The following is a 24,474-nucleotide window of genomic DNA, read 5'->3' on the forward strand; positions in this document are numbered from 1 at the left end:
GCCGTCCGGTCCAGGTGGGTAACCTATACACCAAGGAAGCCGGAAAACCGGCCCTTATGAGCCAGGCATGGCTCGAGAAGGAACAAACAAACAAAAACAAAAAAAGTGAGACTGAACCCAGAGCCATGTGGTTGGGAAATTGACAAGAATTTTGGCAAAGTCATTTGACCGGTCATCAAAAAAAAACAATGGACTGGTTTAAGTGGAAGAGAACGGAAATACACCAATCCTTCGGAAGTGAACTCATTCAATAACAGCTTACAAGTCCACACAAGATTGTGGTTGCAACAAATTGTGTGTTTTCCTTTTTTATCTTTAACTTGTTTTAGGCACTGGATGGCGGCCATGCTGGGACACTGCCGTCAAGGGGTTAACGGAATGAATCGACAGTAATATTTATTTTTAAACCTAGTACTTATCGGTATATTGACACGTGAGAAAATGTGGGAGCAGATGGGTGCGAGAAAGGTTGACTCATGTTCTTTTTTTCACGAGCATGTGTGATCACGTATATGTATGCATGTATATAAATGCTGGATTTGGCGGAAATGAACTTTTGTGATGAGAGGAGCACTAACAGAGGAAGAGCCAACACTTACTCTTAGGGTATTCCCAACCAACTGGCTAAGAAATATTTTCGTTTGTGAGGATAAAAAGAAAATATTTCGATTTTATAGTTCAGGTTAATGGAAATTCTTCAAAATAACCTTCTTTTCTTCTACACAAAGTCTGTACTCCTACAGCTGTTGAGGTAAATCTTCCAATTTTCCAGCTATCTCCAGTTAATACTATATTTAGCAGTGCTTTCTTTTAATAGCCATATGTATATTGCTAGTATTGCGATGTTACAGCTCTCCTGGATAAAGGAGAGCATGTGATTGTTGATCCTCGTCTTAAAACGTCCTTCCGTACCATCCATATATTTCTGTACTTGCATCACTTCACTGGGATCCTTTGAGTTGCCTCCACTTCATATAAGACTGCCTCTATGTTTAGTTTGGGCCAGCTTACTAAAATTTTCTTTCTGGTAGGTGATACGCTAAAGGAAACTCTCAAAGTATGCTTGTTGAAAATTTCGCTGTACTTATGCGAATAAGTTTTGATCTTTTACTCGCTTCAGTCATTGGACTGCAGCCATTCTGGAGCAGTGCCTTGAAGGATTTAATCGAGCACATCAAGCCCAATAATTTATTCTTTTACTGAACCACTAAGTTACGAGGACGTAAACAGACCAACGCCGGAAAGCAGTTTTGAGGGATAAACACACGAACGCTCCCCAAGATTATATATATATATATACAGGAGAGGACTGAACCGTCGGTCAATCGGACACTGCCCGAGAGCTCGGAGCCCACACTCTATATGTTAACTGTACTAAAACACACATTCAAAAGGGTCCAGTAAACAGTTATGCTCGAGGGCCCTTAATGCTCACAGTTCGCTCCCTGTATACATACATATATATATATATATATATATACGACGAGCTTCTTTCAGTTTCCGTCTACCAAATCCACTCACAAGGCTTTAGTCGGCCCGAGGCTATAGTAGAAGGCACTTGCCCAAGGTGCCACGCAGTGGGACAGAACCCGGAACCATGTGGTTGGTAAGCAAGTTACTTACTACACAGCCACTCCTACGCCTATGTTTAAAAAAAGATTTTTTTTTTGTATGAGATTAATTGTCGCTCGTGAACCTGAATGGACGGGAGGCAAAATTTATCTTGATGCAGTTTGGATTATGAATGTAGATCAAAGGAACTAAAAGCATCAAAGCATTTAGTACCACTTCAGAACACTTCTGTCACCCTTATATACTTAGGTATTTAAGATAAACCAATTATTTATAAAAATCAATATATTTAATGTAATAAAAATAATTAATGTTTTTTGATTTTCTCAAGAGAGTCATATATTGCTGTGATTATAGACGACCACCGTTCGTCATTTAATGATATGATAGGGTTCAAATGATTTGTAATGTGAGCGATGCTTATTCTGTTCGTCATTTCGCCATAGGCTACTTGACCTCCAAATCCAGCATAACCAAACATATATCCACCCTACAAAATAAAACAAAAATGAAATACTATAACTAAGATATTATAAATATTATTCAGGCGTAAGAAATACAATTTACTACAGAGAAATAAATAAATAAATAAATTATATATATATATAATATATATATATATATATATATATATATATATATATATATATATAAGAGAATTAACGATAAGTGGCTAACTCTAGTGCTAGAAATAGCTCCTTATTCTGGTATAGCCACCGAAGATTTTTTCCACAGCAGAAATAGCATTACCTTCAACGTAAGGGAAGCGAAATACAACAAAAAGATAGATTAATACTGAACAATTGTTTCCTTATCAACATAATATGTAATTATACTCACATATTTGTCTATAATTCATCAGCAGTATTTGTCCTCGATACAATTTATCAGACCCACACGGGGCGATGAAATACACATGCGGTCTGATCTATTGCATCTATAGTTGTGGTTTAGCTTCCCGCCGAAAGCATGCTAGGACTCCGTGGAAAACAATACCGCATACAATATTTGCTGCAGCATACTTATTTCATAAATTCATAAATGTGGGTGAAAAGTTAGATATTAATTTAATAATATCGTCAGTTTAACACCAAGTGGCCTAGCACATAGAAACCAGGGAGACAGTACAAATTTATATATATATTTATGTATATAACTTATATTACTTAATCATATTACTTAATCATCGCTATATGTTTTATCTTATATTTAATCGTTCTATAATATGTAATTTTTCTAAATGGGATAATTTAATTTTTTATTATTGAATTGATAAAAGGTGGTTTTGTTCTAATTTATATATATATATAGAAATGGATGCGTGCATTCTGTCATATAATAACAAATTAAAAAATAAAACATATGCATATATACATACATATATGTACGTACCTACATCTATATGTATATATACATGCATATATGGGTACAGGACACCAAAAAAACGTCGAATACAATGAGAAGCGGAAACATAAACACAAAACCAGGGAAATGGACATTTTTCTTAAACAACGAAGAAAAAATAGAGCACTGGAACAGGAAGGGTGAGAGAGGAAGTGAGGGAAGGAAGACCAGGGTCATTGTCTTTTGTCTTGGGTGCTCACGACGAACGAACGTGAGGTGAGCGAACGGATAGGGACGGGTACTAGCAGCTGCTATTGTTAGGTGTGCGGGCAGGGCGCGAGTTTTGGATTGAGTACAGCTGGACGGCAAAACGACGAGAAGGTTGGCGAATCGTTTCTTAATTCCCCGCATAAAAGTTCCCTCGTACAACAATAACAAAAGAAAGGGTTTCCTTTTTAATACTTACTTTTGGAAGAGGATGCAACATGAACCCTAAACCTAGAGCTCTTTCCAACAGGAGGACTTGATCGGTCCCTGATAACTTAACTTTCGTGAGTTCATTTAAGATAGACTTCGACAATATGTCTTTCCCTTTGTTATAACCTGCGTTGGCGAGATTTCCATATAACTTAGCCAAAGATCTTGCAGTACTATAAGCATTGACACTAGTAGATGGAATGAGTTTAGTGTCACTGTCAGTCAGCTGGTTAAACTAAAAATATAAAAAAATAAAAGAAAACAAATAATAATCCTTTCTATTGGAGGCACAAGGCCTGGAATTGTTTTTTTTGGGGGTGGGGTGATTATATCGACCCCAGTGCGTAACTGGTACTTATTTTATCGACTCCGAAGGGAAAAAAAGCAAAGTCGACCTCGGCGGAATTTTAACTGAGAATGTAGCGGCAGACGAAATACCTATTTCTTTACTACGCACAAGGGGCTAAACACAGAAGGGACAAACAAGGACAGATAAACGGAATAAATCGATTATATCGACACCAGTGCGTAACTGGTACTTAATTTATCGACTCCGAAAGGATGAAAGGCAAAGTCGACCTCGACGGAATTTGAATTCAGAACGTAACGGCAGACGAAATACCTATTTCTTTACTACCCACAAGGGGCTAAACATAGAAAGGACAAACAAGGACAGACAAAGGGATTAAGTCGATTACATCGACCCCAGTTCGAAACTGGTACTTAATTTATCGACCCCGAAAGGATGAAAGGCAAAGTCGACCTCGGCAAGATGGCAGAATCACTAGCGTACCAGCTAAAATGTTAACAATATTTCTACTGGCTTTACGTTCGGAACTGAAATGCCGCTGAGGTACCAGTTGAGCACTGAGACCAATGTGATCGACTTTCACATCTCCTCAAAATTACTGGCTTGTGTCAAAGGTGCGAAGGACTTAAGCAAGTATGTATGTTGTGGTCGCACAATCTTCGCTTCTTACTGATACACAATTTTTAATGATGGGCGCAGGAGTGGCTGTGTGGTAAGTAGCTTGCTTACCAACCACATGGTTCCGGGTTCAGTCCCACCGCGTGGCACTTTGGGCAAGTGTCTTCTACTATAGCCTCGGGCCGACCAAAGTCTTGTGTGTGGATTTGGTAGAGGGAAAATGAAGGAAGCCCATCGTATATATATATGTGCGTGTGTGTGTGTTTGTCTTCGCAACATCGCTTGACAACCGATGTTGGTGTGTTTACGTCCCCGTAACTTAGCGGTTCGGCAAAAGAGACCCGATAGAATAAGTACTAGGCTAACAGAGAATAAGTCCTGGGGTCGATTTGCTCAACTAAAGGCGGTGCTGCATAAATGATTGAAACAAGTAACAGAGTAAAAGAGTAAAGATTAGTGATGATACTTACAAGAAGCGCCGTCGAAGCTTTACAAATGTGTGGTGCAAACAAAATTCTGGAAGCAATATAAGGAACGATGTCGAAGAAAGAATCAACGACCTCCCACCAATATTTTTCTGTGAGGACACTTACAGTGCGATACTGTTCCGAGTAAGGAGTTCCTTGGAAAATATCAAGATCTGAAAAAGGAAAAGAAAATGTTCAAGTATATTTAGTACATGAATAAATAAAATTTTGAATTAGAAGTAGTTCTTATAATGTAAACTAGCACTATGACCCGGCAACGCCAGGTCATAGTACTAGTGCATGCATATACAGCTGCGTGCGTGCGCACATACACGCGAGTACTGTCCAAATCTCCGACTAATCACATGCAGCTAGCTGGCATTCAATTGGCGTATCAAGTTTTGGGCATTTTCATTGGGTTTTGGATAGAAAATTCACAAAAAAGTAACTTCTATTGATTTTTTAATGGCTTTGCAGGGTGACTGGGGAAATGTAAAAATGTGCACGACCACCCTTGGACGGTTTTGAATGACCTTAGAAAGTGCGAGCCCTCTAACTGAAAAATTGTGGATTTGTATAAAGGACACGCACACACAGACATTTTGCCGTTTATATATCTCTTATTATAAAAGGCAGATTTTATCTGCCTCCCTTTGTCTCTTATAGAAATCTACAATATAGGATTTCTTCAATTACAATTTACCTAGCATTTTTAAGAGTAGAATGCATCGGGTCGTGCCAGGTCCGGTTTTTAAAATTTCAACCCCAATTAAGCAAAATTTAGAGAAAACTCACATTGTGGTGTGTAAGTGAAGTGCTTTTCTTAGTGTGGGCTACAGCACACACACACGCACACACACAAAAACGGAGCGATCTGATTCACTCACGCTATCACCCTAATTCTCCCACTTTCTCTTTGCAAGTGTACCTTAACCCACTACTAAAAAAAAACACAGCAAACAGAAACAAATAAATACATAACGATTTACTCCTCACACAATTTCTTCAATTAGAGTTTACCTATGATTTTTCAAAGTACTTCCATTCGGTCATGCCATACAAAATTTCTTTCAATTTCACCCCCAATTAAGACAAAATTCGAGAAAACTCAATATTTTAACATTTCACTTCGAAAGCATTGATGTACATGTGTGCATGCGTGAGTGTGTGTGTATGTGTGTGTTTGATGGGATGTGCGACACAGAAAGTGTGGTGTGTAAGTGAAGTGTTTTTGTTAGTGTGTGTAAAGAGACAGAGAGAGTACACATACCTACGTACACCTAAAGCACGCACACACACACACACACAAGCGGAGCGCGAACTTCAAAAGAAATTCGCGCGCTATCTATCTGGTTTGCCATTCCTCACACACACGCATACATATATGACAGTGACAAACACAAACGTTTCAAACAACTACATACAAACACGTGTGTGTTTGTTATTAGTAAAAAAGGCGCCAAACACAACTCACTTCTCATTCGAACACATTTGCAAAAACACACCGACGGTCGAATTGCCATAACAATACAGAAAAGGTAAATTGGTTTTTAATTTACTTTCTGTCGTTAAATTTTGGTAGTATTAATTGGCGAGCGTACTTCTGTTGTCAATTGTTGACAGAAAGAAATTGTAAGCTAATAAGGTGTGTGTGTGTGTGTGTGTGTGTGTGTGTGTGTGTAGGAAGTGAAGGATAAAAATATTGCAAGAAGTGGACAGATGTACATATATACATCCATACATACATGTGTGTGTGTGTCTATGTATGTGTATTAATGTGTGTGTGTTATCTCTATATAAAGCTGAAGTTGTCTGTGTGCGCCACGTTTGGTAACCTTCAACTAACACTATCTCCTCCGAGACCCTGCGGCGCAAGTTGACCAAAATTGAGAGTATGATAGAAGAAGGATTGCTCTTCCTTCTGTAGAACATAAAATTCAAATCGGACCATGTTAACACCAAAAATTATTTACATCAAAAAGCTGCTTTTTTCTATGAAAATCCCTATTTTTTATGATTTTTTCACTGCTGTGTCGCCACTTTTCGGTGTATTTCGACCAGAAAAATGTTCACAAAATTTTTACTTTTCAAAATTACAATTCCAGCGGGTCGAAACAAACCCAAGCAACGCCGGGCGATACTGCTAGTAGAGAGATAATACTGATGCCACACACTTAACGCGTGTTCTTTGTCTATGCGGTTATTGGCTGCGGGAGTCGTCCAAGGAAATGTCTCTTTAGAAGTTCGAGTTTTAAAAATACTGAATACCCGGCAGACAGTAAAGTGCATCAACAAAACGCATGTATTAAGTATGTGACATCGACAATGTTTACGTTACTAGAACTGTTTTTAATTCAAAATTTAATTTTGTTTCACTTGTGCGATGCTCCTGCACATCCGCAAATAGATTTTACATTATCTGTATGCATAGATAAGCGATTCAAATTATTTTCGATATGACTCGGGTATACGGTGCTGAAGAGTGGAAATAACAGCGAAATATCGATCGACACCGTTCTCGCTCTTCTACGGGACGATTCGTTTCATTCGGTTTGAAATATTCAGTGTTTTAATACTCTGCGCCTTAAAGGGATTTTTCCCTAGACGAATCCCGTAGCCAATAAGCACAAAAACAAAACACATACATTAAGTATGTGATACCGGTAATATTTATAAATAAATTAGGTTTGTATGAAGTGGTCGGGTTTAAAATATACTGCAGTAGATTTGCTTGATTAAACCTGTCAAGGCGGTGCCCCAACATGGCCGCAGTTCAAAGACTGAAACACATATAAAGTAATACATAGAACGGTATTTATCGTTAATTACCGTATTTATCATTAGTTACCATATTTTCTGGTGCACAAGGCGACGCAATGTTTAGTATAAAACATGTAATGTAAGCATTCGAACATCGTCACAGTATTTCCAAATCCTGCTGTGTTTCACATGGAATTTTTGGTCCTCAAATGTCGTCTTTGTGTATACGTCGACCTACCATCTTTTTTTTTACGGTGTAGTAGTTAAGAGCGCGGGCTACTGACCCCAAGATTCCGATAGGCGCAGGAGTGGCTGTGTGTGGTAAGTAGCTTGCTTACGAACCACATGGTTCCGGGTTCAGTCCCACTGCGAGGCACCTTGGCCAAGTGTCTTCTACTATAGCTTAGAGCTGACCAAAGCCTTGTGAGTGGATTTGGTAGACGGAAACTGAAAGAAGCCCGTCGTATATATGCATATGTATATATATATATGTGTGTGTGTATGAGTGTGTGCGTGTGTGTGTGTGTATGTGTGTGTGTGTGTGTGTGTTTGTGTGTCTGTGTGTGTGTTTGTGTGTCTGTCCTCCCCACATCGCTTGACAACCAATGCTAGTGTGTTTACCTTCATCTCATCTAGCGGTTCGGCAAAAGAGACGGATAGAATATGTACTAGGCTTACAAAGAATAAGTTCTAGGGTCGATTTGCTCGACTAAAGACGGTGCTCCAGCATGGCCGCAGTCAAATGGCTGAAACAAGTAGAAGAGTAAAAGAGTAAATTTTGGTCTAAAACGTTCGACTTGTACGCCAGAAAATACGGTAGCTTTGTTTACATGCAAAATCAGAATCGTCGGTTAATGTTTCGCTTACCATATGGTTTGAACAACTCTTCGCGATATATTTGTTCTAATGGACGTTTCAACGGGTCTGCCTTTCGCAACAACACATCAACATACATTCCGAACGTAAAACAATGATACCCAAATTGAGTGCCTATAGATTTTAAAAGAAGGAAAAAGGAAGAGAACAAATTGTATTTAAGTAATGATAACCATGCACTATAATACAGACGATGTTGCAATTTAGTCATCCATAGTTTGATATGAATATTTCGGAATAAAAATTCCTTCTTCAGATATCCCTAGAAATTGATGGAGTCGCTGCTATAATCGGTTTTCCAACGGCTTTTCTTTTTTTTTTCGGAATAAAAAATCCTTCTTCAGATATCCCTAGGAATTGATGGAGTCGCTGCTATAATTGGTTTCCCAACGGCTTTTCCTCACGTGAAGTGCAAGAAGGAATTTTTATTCCGAAATATATCAGACTTTGGATGATTAAATTACAACATCGTTTGTATTATAGAGCATTGTTGTGTCATTCAAGACCTTTTATTCTTTATAAACAATACACAATGCTTCAAGCGAACAACAATACTCAATAATAAAAAATAAATGCACCCTTTTAAAGCCTAGCCAGGCTCATGGGCCCGGTTTCCCGGTTTCAATGGCGTATGTGTTCCCCAGCTGGATGGGACGCCAGTCCATCGCAGCGTTACTCATTTTTGCCAGCTGAGTGGACTGGAGCAACGTGAAATGAAGTGTTTTGCTCAAGAATACAACACGTCGCCCGATCCAGGAATCGAAACCACAATCTTACGATCATGATGCTGACACCCTAACCACTAAGCCACGTGCCTCCACTTTCACCCCTTTAAAGCCTAACCAGACTCATGGGCCCGGTTTCACGGTTTCTATGGCGTATGTGCTCCCCAGCTGGATGGGACGCCAGTCCATCGCAGCGTTACTCATTTTTGCCAGCTGAGTGGACTGAAGCAACGAGAAATGAAGTGTTTTGCTCAAGAACACAATGCGTCGCCCGGTCGAAACCACACTCTTACGATCATGATGCTGACACCCTAACCACTAAGCCACGCGCCTCCACTACAATACTCACTTAAGTAACAAATAATCACAGCAAACCTATATGGGACACTTATACCTTTCACAAACAACAAGTTTCTTTTGGATCAGAACTTAACCGAGATTTCTTTCGGTGAACTAAATATTCTCCCGCTCTCTACATTAAATATGTTATCTTCCACTGAATATATTTTTATATAGAAGGTATTAACCGGCTGACACTCGCTGACGCTACACCGAAGAGGCCAGGGAACAGAAGAAAGAAGAAGAAAGAAGACATGCACCCAACACCAGAGCTGAAGACACCTCCGAAAGGGGGTGCCCCGCCACGTCAAAACGGTAGAGGAGTAGGGGCCGAAACCGGACGTGGTTCCTCCTGATGATGTCTTGAGCTAACTGGATCCTATAAAGGAACTGTTGCGGTAGCAGACCACGAAACACGGTTGTAATTCCTCCTATTGAAGTTTTTCTATGTCCTTATTTTAAGTTACTTGATGAATATTTTTCATTCAAAATCTTTATCATTTCAGTTTTTTCTAGGGTCTCGAATGTACGAGTTTACACTTTTGAGTACCCCATCGTATGTAATACATATATAATGCAAAAGACACTCAGCAGACTGCGACATTCAATAAGCTAGAAATAAAGTCGAAAAATATATCCCTTCCGTGCCCTCCCCAACCTGGTTGTGGTCCGTGGCCCGTGGCCCGGTGGTTGAGTACGCTTGAAGTAGAGTATTTGAATTAATATTACTAAAAAGCGTATATACAATAATGCTTCGGTACACGAGTATATTCGTTTCGAGAGAACGCTCATAAAACGAAAACTCGTAAACAAAATAAAACTCGTAAAAGCTCATAAACCCAGGATCACGTAAAGCGAGCCCTCATAAAATGAAGTATTACTGTATATATATATATACACACATATAGGCGTAGGAGTGGCTGTGTGGTAAGTAGCTTGCTTACGAACCACATGGTTCTGGGTTCAGCCCCACTGCGTGGCACCTTGGGCAAGTGTCTTCTACTATAGCCTTGGGCCAACCAAAGCCTTGTGAGCGGATTTGGTAGACGGAAACTGAAAGAAGCCCGTCGTATATATGTATATGTATATACATATGTATGCATGTGTGTATATGTTTGTGTGTCTGTGTTTGTCCGCCCCCAACATCGCTTGACAACCGATGCTGGTGTGTTTACGTCCCCGTAACTTAGCGGTTCGGCAAAAGAGTACTAGGCTTACAAAGAATAAGTCCTGGGGTCGATTTGCTCGACTAAAAGGCGGAGCTCCAGCATGGCCACAGTCAAATGACTGAAACAAGTAAAAGAGTAAGAGTATATATATATATATATATATATATATATATATATATACATATATATATAAATATAAAATTATAATAAAATAATAATATCAGTGGGTATATATATATAATTTTCTCGCTGGATTAAGTGTTCGTTTCTCTTTTTGTCTTCTGCAATTTTATTTTGGGATCTTCTAAATATATATATATGATGAATTTTCCTCCGTCTGGCTGTTTTTCTCTCTACAAAACAGAAAGCTGCATTATGGAACAGTCATTTTAACGAGATTTTTTATTTATTTATCACCCGACAAGATATGTCTGCACCACCGGATGCTCCTGAACCAGTTTTTGTGTGTCCCACAAGAGGAGTCGATACTAGATGTGTCGAAACAATTGTTGTGATTAATAATATATTCTCTTATATTCTATCTTCTGGCTTTCATTTGTTATATATATATATATATATATATATAACAAACGGTAAATGCAGCTGATGAAGACTAATCAAATTTACGTTGTCAACCGTATTTGAAGAGTCAGAAACCGGTCTTGCCTTATCCGATTCTAGGTTTTCCATTTATCATGTTCTTCCTAGAGGTAAGACAAATTTTTTTATGTTTATTGCACACACACGTCTGTGCTTGTATATACGCAGTGAAGCTATACAATAGCGTTGTATTTATATCGATTGCTATTTTTCAGTATATATTGGTGCCTTGTTGTACCATTTATCTACTTTTATATATATATATATATATATATATATATTATATATATATATATATATATCTTATATAGTAAGAAACTATTGCGGAGTGTTTCATTAAACTCATTCTTCGTTTAGCCCTACATTTTCCCCGATCAAATGACCCTTAATAATATAGTAACTAATATTGATTTCAAAATTTGGTACAAGACCAGTAATTTCGGGAGTGGGGATAAGTCGAGTATATCGACCACAATATCCCGTTGGTACTTATTTTATCGACCCCGAAAGGATGAAAGGTCGACCTAGGTGGAATTTGAGCTCAGATCCCAGAGACAGACGAAATACCTATTTCTTTACTACCCACAAGGGGCTAAACACAGAGAGGACAAACAAGGACAGACAAACGGATTAAGTCGATTATATCAACTCCAGTGCGAAACTGGTACTTAGTTTATCGACCCTGAAAGGATGAAAAGCAAAGTCGGCCTCGGCGGAATTTGAACTCAGAACATAGCGGCAGACGAAATACCTATTTCTTTACTACCCACAAGGGGATAAACATAGAGAGGACAAACAAGGACAGACAAACAGATTAAGTCGATTATATCGACTCCAGTGCGAAACTGGTACTTAGTTTATCGACCCTGAAAGGATAAAAAGCAAAGTCGACCTCGGCGGAATTTGAACTCAGAACGTAGCGGCAGACGAAATGCTGCTAAGCATTTCGCCCGGCATGCTAACGATTCTGCCTGCTCGCCACCTTATATATTAACTCCAATATTGCAACCCTAGATTTCTATTGGTTGTTAAGTTTGTTATAGTTTTACTTACCGGGGGTCCAGTGAGGTTTTTGCAATGCAAGCTTGCTAGCAAACTGGTCAAAATCTGTAATAAATAATTCCATCTCCAGTGGCTCTTCTAAATAATGAAGACCTGCCTTGAATAACAGATACATGATAAAAATATAAACATGAAAAAACCTCGCATTATTGCAACATTTACATAAATTATACAATGGTTGGCATTATTTCGGTTACAAAGGTGTATTTACTTAACCTCTTTTACGCTATGTCTTACGGTGACCCACTTGATAAAGTTTTATTTGCTCACAGATCTTAGGTTTAAATCTACAAATGGCGCTTCGATGCGTGTCTGAACTGAACACTTTATTTGCATCGCTTCGGTTCGCCTAGACAGTTGTGAGCAGGTAATCTCTCTATATATAAACGGCAAAATGTCTGTGTATCCTTTATACAAATCCACAATTTTTCAGTTAGAGGACTCGCACTTTCTATAGTCATTCAAAACCGTCCAAGGGCGGTCATGCATATCTTTACATTTCCCCAGTCACCCCGCAAAGCCATTAAAAAATCAATAGAAGTGACATTTTTGTGAATTTTCTATCCAAAACCCAATGAAAATGCCCAAAACTTGATACGCCAATTGAATGCCAGCTAGCTGTATGTGATTGGTCGGAGATTTGGACAGTACTTGCGTGTATGTGTGCACGCACGCAGCTGTATATGCATGCACTAGCACCCGGTAACGCCGAGTCATAGTGCTAGTATATCAATATAGTTCAGACTCACACCATTTAATTCGAGCGTTACGCACAGGTCGTGCATGAGAGATTTTCTTCCCCTCCTTTAATTGATGTTCACCCCCAAACAAGGGGCAGGATGAAAGAGGGAACGCATAAGAAATGGCAAGATCTGAGGTAAATAAGATATCGTAATTTTAGCTTTAGCTTGTTAAAATTTTCTCCGGTTTCTATAAAGGCAGAATTCTGTAACATGATATATATATATATATCATGTAACCACATGTGAATCGTTAGTGATTTTTTCCCCCTCCGTCTTCCTTTTCTCTTGGACTTTCCTCTGTCTCCTACTTCCGAAGAAGAGCTTTGCTCGAAACGTAAAACCACCTTTCTTGCCTTCCCTGAGCGTCTGCTAATACATTACATGTACCACGTCCTCGTGTTGTTGATTTTTGCGTTTGTTTTTCGTTGGGTTTTCTTTTGTATTTACTATATATATATCGTTAGCCACTACACATATTTTTTCTCTCCTTGTTTCTACCTTTTTTTTTCTGTGTCCCTGTCTGTAGAAGAGGGTAGGCTCGAAACGTAAAAGACTTTTTCTATTCCTGAGCGTTGTACTAATACATCTATTTGTTTTGTACACCACCTGTCTTCGTCTTTTGTTTTTTTTCGTAAACTCTCCCTATGTATATATGTATGTATGTATGTATGTATGTATGTATGTATGTATGTATGTGAGTGTGTGTGTGAGTGTGTGTGTTAAATAAAATGAGACAACAAAACCAAGGCTGTGTGGAATTTATAGGACCTTTATATAAAGAAAGGTAGTCTTACAGCTGTTTCTGGGATATTAGGAATATCCCTTCATCAGAGACGATATGAGAGAGTTAAGTAGAGGGAAATAGCAGAGCTCAATATAAGGAGTTATTTTGGAAACGGATGGCAATAAGAAGTATAAAGGGAAATAAGAGAATAAAAATAAAGTGAAAATATATGTTGGTTGTTAGAGTTGCAGTTCCATTATCCAAGGAAAGCGCAGTGTAGAATGGGTAGAAATGCTTCTTGTCCATGGTGAGTAGATTCCGATAGAAGTTCATATTTTGTTATTACGAGTTGGTAGAGTGGAGACATAAATTCCATGTGCTGTTCATTCGAAGGGGTCTTGTGGTATCTTCTGGATACCACAAGGTGGCGAGCTGGCAGAAACGTTATAAGGCGGCTAGCTGGCAGAAACGTCAGCATGCCAGGCGAAATGCTGAGCGGTATTTCGTCTGTCGTTACGTTGTGAGTTCAAATTCTGCCGAGGTCGACTTTGCCTTTCATCCTTTCAGGGTCGATAAATTAAGTACCAGTTACGCACTGGGGTCGATGTAATCGACTTAATACCTATGTCTGTCCTTGGTTGACCCTCTGTGTTTAGCCCCTTGTGGGTAATAAAGAAATAGGTATTTCGTCTATCGTTATGTTCTGAGTTCAAATTCCGCCGAGGTCGACTTTGCCTTTCATCCTTTCAGGGTCGATAAATTAAGTACCAGTTACGCACTGGGATCGATGTAATCGACTTAATACTTTTGTCTGTCCTTGTTTATCTCCTCTATGTTTAGCCCCTAGTGGGTAGTAACGAAATAGGTATCTTCTGGATACAAATACCTCTTATATGCGTGTGAGTGTGTGTGTGTGTGGTGTGTGTGTGTGTGTGTGTGTGTGTGTGTGTGTGTGTACAGTGGCGGACTGGGTCTAAAAAATATTGGTTGCCAGGAGACTAAGGGGGACCACCTGCAACTACAATGCTATAATTCAATTTTTTTTTTTTGCTAAAAGTATTCTTATCAACTGTCTACAAAAAACAGCCAGGCTGAAATAATTAATGTCTTCTTTCAGGAGTGAAATAAAAAAAACTCTCAAACTTGAGGGGATGGACCCCTTAGATACTAACATGGACCGCCATATATGGATTCTAATGGCCCAGGGGCCCACTTGCCATCGGGCAAGCTAGCAACCTGGCCAGTCCGCCACACACACACAGATACACACACACACCACACACACACATACATACATACAGACATACATAAACACAGACACACATATAGATAGATAGATAGATATGTGTACAGGTATACACGTACACACGCACATATATAATATAGTAGTAAAGGTATTCTTTGTCGTAAATATATATTTACAAACATAGATATATTCACGTACACACACACGCACACACACACACACACACACACACACACGTACGTACGTATGTCCAAGAGCAGAATAAAAGAGGAGATTCAGTTCAACTCATTATTATATCGTGAATTACACAATCTTTACACATGTTTCCCTGGCAGCTCTGATTTTCAAAAGCTTAAGAACATATATCAGAAGAAAAAATATCTGACAGTCACGGTTAGATTGCTTTGGATCATAGAACACTTCGAGCCCTCTCGAACAAGTATGACATAGCAGCGGTACCAAACCTCTTTCGCGTCACGGACCGGTTTCATGCAAAACAATTTTTCCGCGGAGTGGGAGATCACGCGCATAACAAAAGCTTTATTGGTGCATGAAAATGTCTGCGACTTAGACAAACGTAGGTGAAAGGCACAGAAACGGTAATTTTTCAAAATAAAATATCTTAAAAACTGCGATAGTCAACAAAACTACAAAACTTAAAAACTTCCATGCTTCCTGAGATTCGCCAACACTACACCTGATTTTCTCCCCTCTATACACACGCAAGTATGTATCTGACTCATACACTGTTCACTTCCCAGACATTTGTACATTAACTCATACGCTTTATACGCACTTTCTGACAAGTTGTGGTGCACCTGAGCACTGTATACAATAATTTCATTATTATTATAAGATCATCATCATCATCATCTTCATCGTTTAACGTCCACTTTCCATGCTAGCATGGGTTGGACGATACAACTGGGGTCTGGGTAGCCCGAAGGCTGAACCAGGCCAGTCAGATCTGGCAGTGTTTCTACAGCTGGATGCCCTTCCTAACGCCAACCACTCCGTGAGTGTAGTGGGTGCTTTTTATGTGCCACCGACAAAAGTGCCAGACGAGGCTGGTGAACGGCCATGCTCGGATGGTGTTTTTTATGTGCCACCGACACAGGTGCCAGACGAGGCTGGCGGACGGCCACGCTCGGATGGTGTTTTTTATGTGCCACCGACACAGGTGCCAGACGAGGCTGGCGAACGGCCACGCTCAGATGGTGTTTTTTACGTTTTTTAAGATAGAAATAGAATTTTAAAATGTATTCTTTCTGTACTGCCCAGTAACAAAAGCTTCACCACGGTGACTGGAAACCCCTGCAATATAGGACTAAACCGCATCAACTAAGAGATAATCAATAATCAATATAATCCAGACTAATAAAATTAAATCAGAGCATTACATACAGGATGCTTATGAGGCATTTCCCTCACCTCCTTGAACTGATGTCCAGCCAAAAAAGTGGTTGAAGCGAAGGAGGTAACGCAAAAGAATTAACGAGGTTTTGGGGGGAAAAAGGATCTTTTCGGTTTGAACGGCAGTTTTTTAAAAATAATTTCCACGTAACTAAACACTTTTAAACTTCGTATACTGGTAAAATGTGTTTATAAAACATCTTTTTCTCTTGGCTTTATTGAGAAAATTCTATAGTTTGTAAGATATTTGTTGTTTTTTTTCTTCAATTTCTACAATTTCAACCAATCAATGACGTCTATTGAGGTGAAAACATTCTCTGCCGTAAACATTTTCTGGCGGTGTCATATGATAATGTCCCTGCTATTTATGACATATTCGTGGCTGCTGGAAGACCCTGTGTTTGGCAACAGGACTCTGCACCATGCCACACAAGCAGGAAAATTCAGTTCTGTTAGTCAGACAATTTCTGTGCCGTATGAATATGTCCCTCGTTTAAGAAACAGATTGGGTTTATTTCCATTTCTGAGGAAAAAAAGATACCCTTTCCCCCACCCCTAACCCTAATCCTAAAACAGATTGAAATGCAATAGATCGATACTAGGGTCATAATTATGGGTGACAATTTCATATGACACCGCTAGAAAAAACTGCCGTTCAAACCGAAAAGATCCGGAAAAAAATCAGGCATCGTGACTTTAGCTTGAATTTGTTAAAATTTTATCGAGTTTCCATAAGGTTGTTCTTTTGTTTTCTAGACGTTACGTTTACGAAGTTGAAAGAAATATGCGTATATTTTGTTACCTGGTGGTTGATTAACATTTCTATGGTAATTGATTCTTTACCATTCTGAGCAAATTCGGGCCAATAGTGACTGACTCGTTCCTGGAAATCAATGTAACCCCTGAAAAATATGTATAAAAAAGCATGTACAAGTCGTCCGAAACAGTTTTTAATAAAATTATTTCATGAAATGATTACGGTTAATCTTTATATATAAAAGTAAGGTTGTGTGTCTGTCTCCTACGATTTAGATTCCTAACTACTCCCACATTTTGCGGTGCAGTTTAACCAAAAGCGGGTATCTTATAGTCGTGATTCATATCGAGCCCTTCTGGGTATTAGCGCGCGTCTACGATGAGTCTATGATTTTAAAAATAATTTATCATCATTTTTTCCATTTTAATGCATATTTTTTTAATATAAGGGAAGTAACTCTCTAAAAATATCTACGATGAGTCAACGATTTAAAAAAATTTACCATCATATTTTTTCCATTTTTAATGAATTTTTTTGCTATTTTTTGGCTATAACTCTCTAAAAATGCTTTATAGTTATTTCCCTTACAAACCCGAGCAACGCCAGGCGATACTGCTAGTGATAAATAAAAGCATAAGACAAAGAAAGCATGTTTATTAACGAAAACTAAACATGAGAGTGTGGTAAAGATTCGCTTTGAAACCACGTTGTCTCAGGTTCAGTCCTACTGCGTGGCACCTTGGGCAAGTGTATTCTTCTATAGTCCCAGACCGACCAGTGCCTTGTGAGTGAATTTGATATAGATAGAAAATATGTGAAAGCCCGTTGTGTATATGCGTTTGTGTATGTGTGAATATCGTTATGCTTGTCCCCCACACTTCACAAGCGGAGTTGGTTTGTTTACGTCCCTGTAACTCAGCGGTTCGGCAAAAGAGGACGATAGGATACTTACGAGACTTAAGAAGAAAATAAATACTAGAATAGATTTGCTCGACTAAACCCTTGAAGGGGGTGACCCAGTATGGCCGCAGTCCAATGATTGAAACAAGCAAAAGATAAACTAAGATACGACTGTATCTGTGTTTGTCCAACCATCGTATAACAACTGATGTGTTTTTATTCCAGTAACTTGGCGGCTCGCCAAAAGAGACCGATAGAATAACTACAAAGCTTACAAAGAATAAGTCCTGGAGTCGATTTGTTCGACTAAAACCACTTAAGGTGGTGCTCCAGCATGGCCGCAGTCAAATGACTAGAACAAGTAAAAGAATTGCATTTGTTTGTGTCGTTCTCTACTGAAATTCCTATCAACGAAACGGTTTCCTAGCAACAGTAACCCTTCGCTCACGTGTCAACATCCCTAATTGTAACGCGGTCACATACTTGGAAAACAGTCATTGCGTACGAGTGTCAGTGACCCAGATATTGCGAATGACACGTGAGAATTACACATCAGAGCCAAGACACATCTCAGCACCCACGCAACAACATCAAAAGATACACTGATAATTGTTTGACCATCGCAGTAAACTGTCAAGGATATTTCGGCATCTAGCGTGCTTTCCACAGGTTAAAAAACTACATTGTCAGTCCAGTCAGCAGCACGAAGTTTTGTCAGTGAACAGGTCGCGGTCTCAAAGCGACGAAAATATTTTGACAGATTAAATTTAAATGTTGAAGTGAATCTAACGGTTTTTGTGTGTTTCTTAAATCTTTATATATAAAAGTCAAGTTGTGTGTCTGTCTCCTACGATTTAGATTCCTAACTACTCCCACATTTTGTGGTGCAGTGTAACCAAAACCGGGTATCTTATAGTCGTGATTCATATCGAGCCCTTCTGGGTATTAGCGCGCGTCTACGATGAGTCTACGATTAAAAAAAAAAAATTACCATCATTTTTTTTCCATTTTAACGCATTTTTTTCGCTATTATATAAGGGAAGTAACTCTCTAAAAATGTCTACGATAAGTCAACAATTTAAAAAAAAAATTTACCATTATTTTTTTTCCATTTTTAATGCATTTTTTGCTATTTTTTTGCTATAACTCTCTAAAAATGCTTATATAGTTATTTCCCTTACAAACCCGAGCAACGCCGGGCGATATTGCTAGTTAAATTTAAATGTTGAAGTGAATCTAACGGTTTTTGTGTGTTTCTTAAATGGCTTATAAACACCTTGCACGCTGCAATTGTTTACTTTTTTTGGCGTAACTTCGGTATAAGTACCAAAAGTACCGGATACATTTCAAGAAAATATTGTTTTTTTTATGTATATAGGGGGTTAGAGTTACGGTTAGGGTTAGGGGTGGGAGAAAAGGGTTTCTGTTATCTGCAGAAATGTAAACAAACCCACTTACGGTACTTATACCGAAGGATCACCCTTTTTTTTTGTTAAGATTATATAGGACTGAGGTAACTCCACCAGAAGTTATAGAGAAATAAATAGAAGAGTGCCATAGTTATAATGTGAAATTGGTTGAACCTGTGGAAGGCATGCTAGATGCCGAAATCTCGTTCAACCAATTTCACATGATAACTATGGCACTCTTCTACTCTTTATGTCTCTATAACTTCTGGAGAAGTTACCTCAGTTCTATATAATCTTAACAACAACAACAACAATAATAATTGTCGGAACCCTGGGAACAGTGAGTAGAAAATCTTGAGAGGTACATAGAACAAATAGGGGCTGCATTAAGAGTGGGGCACTTGCAGAAAACAGTACTGCTTAGAACCGCTCGAATACTCCGGATGGTGCTCGAAACAAGGGGTTAGTGTACAACTAGCACCGTAATATATCTTCAGCGTTGGAAGCTGTGCAAAGACAACAACAATAATAATAATAATAATAATAATAATACTTTCTATTATAGGCACAAGGCTCGAAATTTGGGAGAGTGTTTCACTGGTACTTAATTTATCGACCCCGAAAGGATGAAAGGCAAAGTCGATCTCGGTGGAATTTGAACTCAGAATGTAAGGATAGACAAAACATCGCTAAGGATTTCGCCCGTAGTGCTGACGATTCTGTCAGCTCGCCGCCTTAATAATAATGGTTTCAAATTTTGCCACAAGGGCAGCTATTTTGGGGGAGGAGATAAGTTGATTGGATCGACCCCAGTACTCAACTGGTACTTAATTTATCGACCCCGGAAAGATGAAAGGCAAAGTCAACCACGGCGGAATTTGAACTCAGAACGTAGCGACGGGCGAAATACCGCTAAGCATTTCGTACAGCGCGCTAACGATTCTGCCAGCTCACCGCCTTTACTCTTTTCTTCTCTAGGAACAAAGCCTGAAGTTTTGGGGGAGGGAATGAGTCGATTACAACGACCCTAGTACTCGAATGTTACTTAATTTATCAATCCCGATAGCGTGAAGGGTAAAGTTGATCTTGGTGGCATTTGAACTCAGAACGTAACGGCACAAGGAGACAAACAAGGACAGACAAACGGATTAAGTCGATTATATCGACCCCAGTGTGTAACTGGTACTTATTTAATCGACCCCGAAAGGATGAAAGGCAAAGTCGACCTCGGTGGAATTTGAACTCAGACCGTAACGGCAGACGAAATACCTATTTCTTTACTGCCCACAAGGGGCTAAGCACAGAGGACAAACAAGGATTAAGGACAGACAAACGGATTAAGTCGATTATATCGACCCCCAGTGCGTAACTGGTACTTAATTTATCGCCCCCGAAATGATGAAAGGCAAAGTCGACCTCGGCGGAATTTGAACTCAGAACGTAACGGCAGACGAAATACCGCGAAAGTATTTCGCCCGGCGTGCTAAAGTTTCTGGCAGCTCGCCGCCTTAATAAAAATAATAGTAATAGGATACAAAGCTATGGAAAGAGCTAGCCGATGACATCGACTCCACTGCTTAAACTGTTCTTATTTCATCGACGCCAAAAGCATGACAGGTAAGGTTGACAGCGGCGGGATATGAAAAAACCGGTTTCGGTTGAATTAACAGCAATAGCTATTATAGCTAATCTGTATAGTTACTGTATGTCACAATACCTGTCTTAAATTTCACATACATACATAGAGAAGGGGCGAACTATCCCGCCAACCTAACAGACATGTATCCGGCTTTTTCTCATAAAACTGTTCAAAAGACGAGCGTTATGGTTTGTTTAAAGCGCTGTAACGTGGCACTCCGTCGGTTGCGACGACGAGGGTTCCAGTTGATCTGATCAACGGAACAGCCTGCTCGTGAAATTAACGTGCAAATGGCTGAACACTCCACAGACACGTGTACCCTTAACGTAGTTCTCGGGGAGATCCAGCGCGACACAGAGTGTGACAAGGTTGGCCCCTTTGGAATACAGGTACAACAGAAACACGAAGAAAGAGTGAGAGAAAGTTGTGGTGAAAGAGTACAACAGGGTTCGCCACCCACCCTTGCCAGAGCCTCGTGGAGCTTTAGGTGTTTTCGCTCAGTAAAACACTCACAACGCTCAATCAGGGAATCGGAACTGCGATTCTATGACCGCGAGTCCGTTGCCCTAACCACTGGGTCATTGCGCCTCCACGAAGCTAGAGCTTCTAACAATGCGAAAAGAGGAAGTTAAGCAACAATGATTGACGTAAGCTTGGGCTTTTGAACCTGTTCACTTTTAAAATACGTAAAGCTTATTTAACTGTCTCTTTACGCCTTGTTAGATTACCAGCCGTCTTCATTGTTGGTCATTTTACGTCTGACCAAAGTACTTAATTAAATATAAATAGCGTGACATTTCAATATCTTCCTACTATTTATTTCTTTAGTTGTTGCTATTATAATTAAAATTTGATGATCCAAATATAGACATTGACATAGCCGTAAATAACTTATTGACTCACTCTCTCTCTCTCTCTCTCTGTGCAAATACACACACAAACACACACACACACACACACACACACACACATGCGCGCGCGCATACAGTAATCCCTCGACTATCCCGAGTATTACGTTCCAAAAATCCCCGCGATAGGTCAAAATCCGCGAGGTAGAAACTACTGTATAGTATATTAAGACGGCGAACTGGCAGAAATGTTAGCACGCCGGGCGAAATGCTGAGCGGCATTTCGTCTGCCGCTACGTTCTGAGTTCAAATTCCACCGGGGTCGACTTTGCCTTTCATCCTTTCGGGATCGATTAAATAAGTACCAGTTACACACTGGGGTCGATATAATCGACTTAATCCCTTTGTCTGTCCTTGTTTGTCCTCTCTGTGTTTAGCCCCTTGTGAGTAATAAAGAAATAGGTATTTCGTCTGCTGCTACGTTCTGAGTTCAAATTCCGCCGAGGTCGACTTTGCCTTTCATCCTTTCGGGGTCGATTAAATAAGTACCAGTTACGCATTGGGATCGATATAATCGACTTAATCCGTTTGTCTGTCCTTGTTTGTCCTCTCTGTGTTTAGCCCCTTGTGGGTAGTAAAGAAATAAGAAACACTACTGTACAGTATATTATTTTTATAATTTGCTTACATTTATTTTAATGTAAATGCAAAACAATACCACAGAGGAATCGGCGTAGGCTTAAATAATAAACCGCGATAAGTAAACCGCGATAAGTGAACCGTGATATGGCAAGGGATTAATGTACGTATTCATTTCTTATATTCCTTTACTGGTTTCAGTCAGAGGTTGTGGCTTTGCTGGGCCGTCGGCACTAGCGTTAATGCATGTATATTTTAAACTCATTTTGCGGCCCTGACACCGGAATCGGTCTTGGTTAAGTTGTAAGCTGAACATAGCTGTCCTGCTCTTCGTTTCTTACCACCACGTTGCTTCATCTAGCGTCTCAGATAAATATTTGTCCAAATGTTCTCTAAGCACATTCACATCTACGGCTCGTAGATCTTTGAGATCTTTTGCAAAACATTGAAAAGCTCTGTGTGTGTGCATGTATGTATGTGTGTAGGGTGAGAAAGAGAGAGAGGGCGAAAGAGAGAGAGAGAGGGCGAAAGAGAGAGAGAGAGAGAGAGGGCGAAAGAGAGAGAGAGAGAGGGCGAAAGAGAGAGAGATCACAGCATTTCTTTAAGAGTGTTAAGATTGTAACGATATCGTTTCAAATTTGGCCAGCAATTTCGGGGAAGTGGGTAGGTCGGTTACATCGACCCCAGTGCTTGACTGGTACTTTATTTTATCGACTCTGGAAGGATGAAAGGTAAAATTGACCAGGGCGGAATTTAAACTCAGAACGTAAAGACACACGAAACGCCGCTAAGCATAGTGCCCGGCGTGCTAACGATTCTGCCAGCTTGCCGCTAATAGTATCATGATATGAGCTGTAAAATATACTTACTTCTCGGCAAAGATACCCAACAGTATAACGCCGATCCCTTTGGAACATGAATATACGAGGCCTAAGGTATCGTTCTTCCAAGGAATTAGAACCTCTCTATCAATATAACCTCCCCACATATCCACCACCAATTCTCCTTCATAGTATACAGCAATGGCACCGCCGACTTCAAGTCCATTGTTGACGTTTTTTCTGTGGGAATAAAGAATAAGTAAACGTTTGAATGTGTCATCAAGTCATTATACAGAACTGTTCTAAAAGTAAATGATTTAAAAGAGAAAAATAGGTCAGTATATATACAATGGTTTCATATCGAAAAGATCTCAACAATTATTCAAGCGAACTTGGAAGTGTTGGTACTCGTCTCTAGTTTTGGATGAGAATACAATTTGAACAATTGTAGATATTTCTTCGACATGAAACCATTGGATGCCTTGTTAATCCACAAAAACGGAATATTTATTCACCAATGCAGTGTTGAGCACTCATTCTCACTGTTCGATAATAGCGTATACAGACCTGTATGCACGCATACATACATAGACAGAAAGGCAGACAGACAGATAGATAGATAAAATATTTACATTCGACGGATATTTGTCCTCATCTTGTTTGTTGTTAACACAATGCTTCGGCTGATGTACCCTCCAGCCTTCATGGGGAAATTTCGGACCTGGGTTCTCATTCCTACAGTATTTTTTCGATGTACTTATATTATTATTATTATTATGCCCATGGGCATATGGCATTAGTGGTTAAGAGCGCGGGCAACTAACCCCAAGATTCCGAGTTCGATTCCAGGCAGTGACCTGAATAATAATAATAATAACAACAACAACAACAACAACAACATAGAAAAATACCTTCGGAATGAGAACCCAGGTTCGAAATTTTCCCCAAGACGCCTGATGAAGGCTGGAAGGTATATCAGCCGAAACGTTGTGTTAACAACAAAAAAGATGAGGACA

General features: G+C 39.5%; 1 protein-coding gene across 2 annotated transcripts in view; it reads right to left on the bottom strand.

Annotated features, from left to right (window-relative positions):
- Positions 1 to 1,659: 1,659 nt before the first annotated feature.
- The window catches only part of LOC115212081 (beta-lactamase domain-containing protein 2-like), a 43,732-nt gene continuing 20,917 nt past the window's right edge, over positions 1,660 to 24,474 (bottom strand). The window contains exons 3-9 of one of the 2 annotated variants that reach the window (XM_029780906.2): positions 23,507 to 23,698; positions 17,248 to 17,347; positions 12,311 to 12,416; positions 8,416 to 8,538; positions 4,792 to 4,961; positions 3,383 to 3,628; positions 1,660 to 2,062 (exon numbers count right to left, since the gene is read on the bottom strand). In XM_029780906.2, the coding sequence (XP_029636766.1) occupies positions 1,880 to 2,062; positions 3,383 to 3,628; positions 4,792 to 4,961; positions 8,416 to 8,538; positions 12,311 to 12,416; positions 17,248 to 17,347; positions 23,507 to 23,698 (1,120 nt within the window). In that variant the 3' untranslated portion in view covers positions 1,660 to 1,879. The remainder of the gene's footprint in view (positions 2,063 to 3,382; positions 3,629 to 4,791; positions 4,962 to 8,415; positions 8,539 to 12,310; positions 12,417 to 17,247; positions 17,348 to 23,506; positions 23,699 to 24,474) is intronic. The other variant, XM_036503182.1, reaches the window with a different exon arrangement.

This window comes from Octopus sinensis, linkage group LG5 (assembly GCF_006345805.1).
Source record: "Octopus sinensis linkage group LG5, ASM634580v1, whole genome shotgun sequence".
NCBI lineage: Eukaryota > Metazoa > Mollusca > Cephalopoda > Octopoda > Octopodidae > Octopus > Octopus sinensis.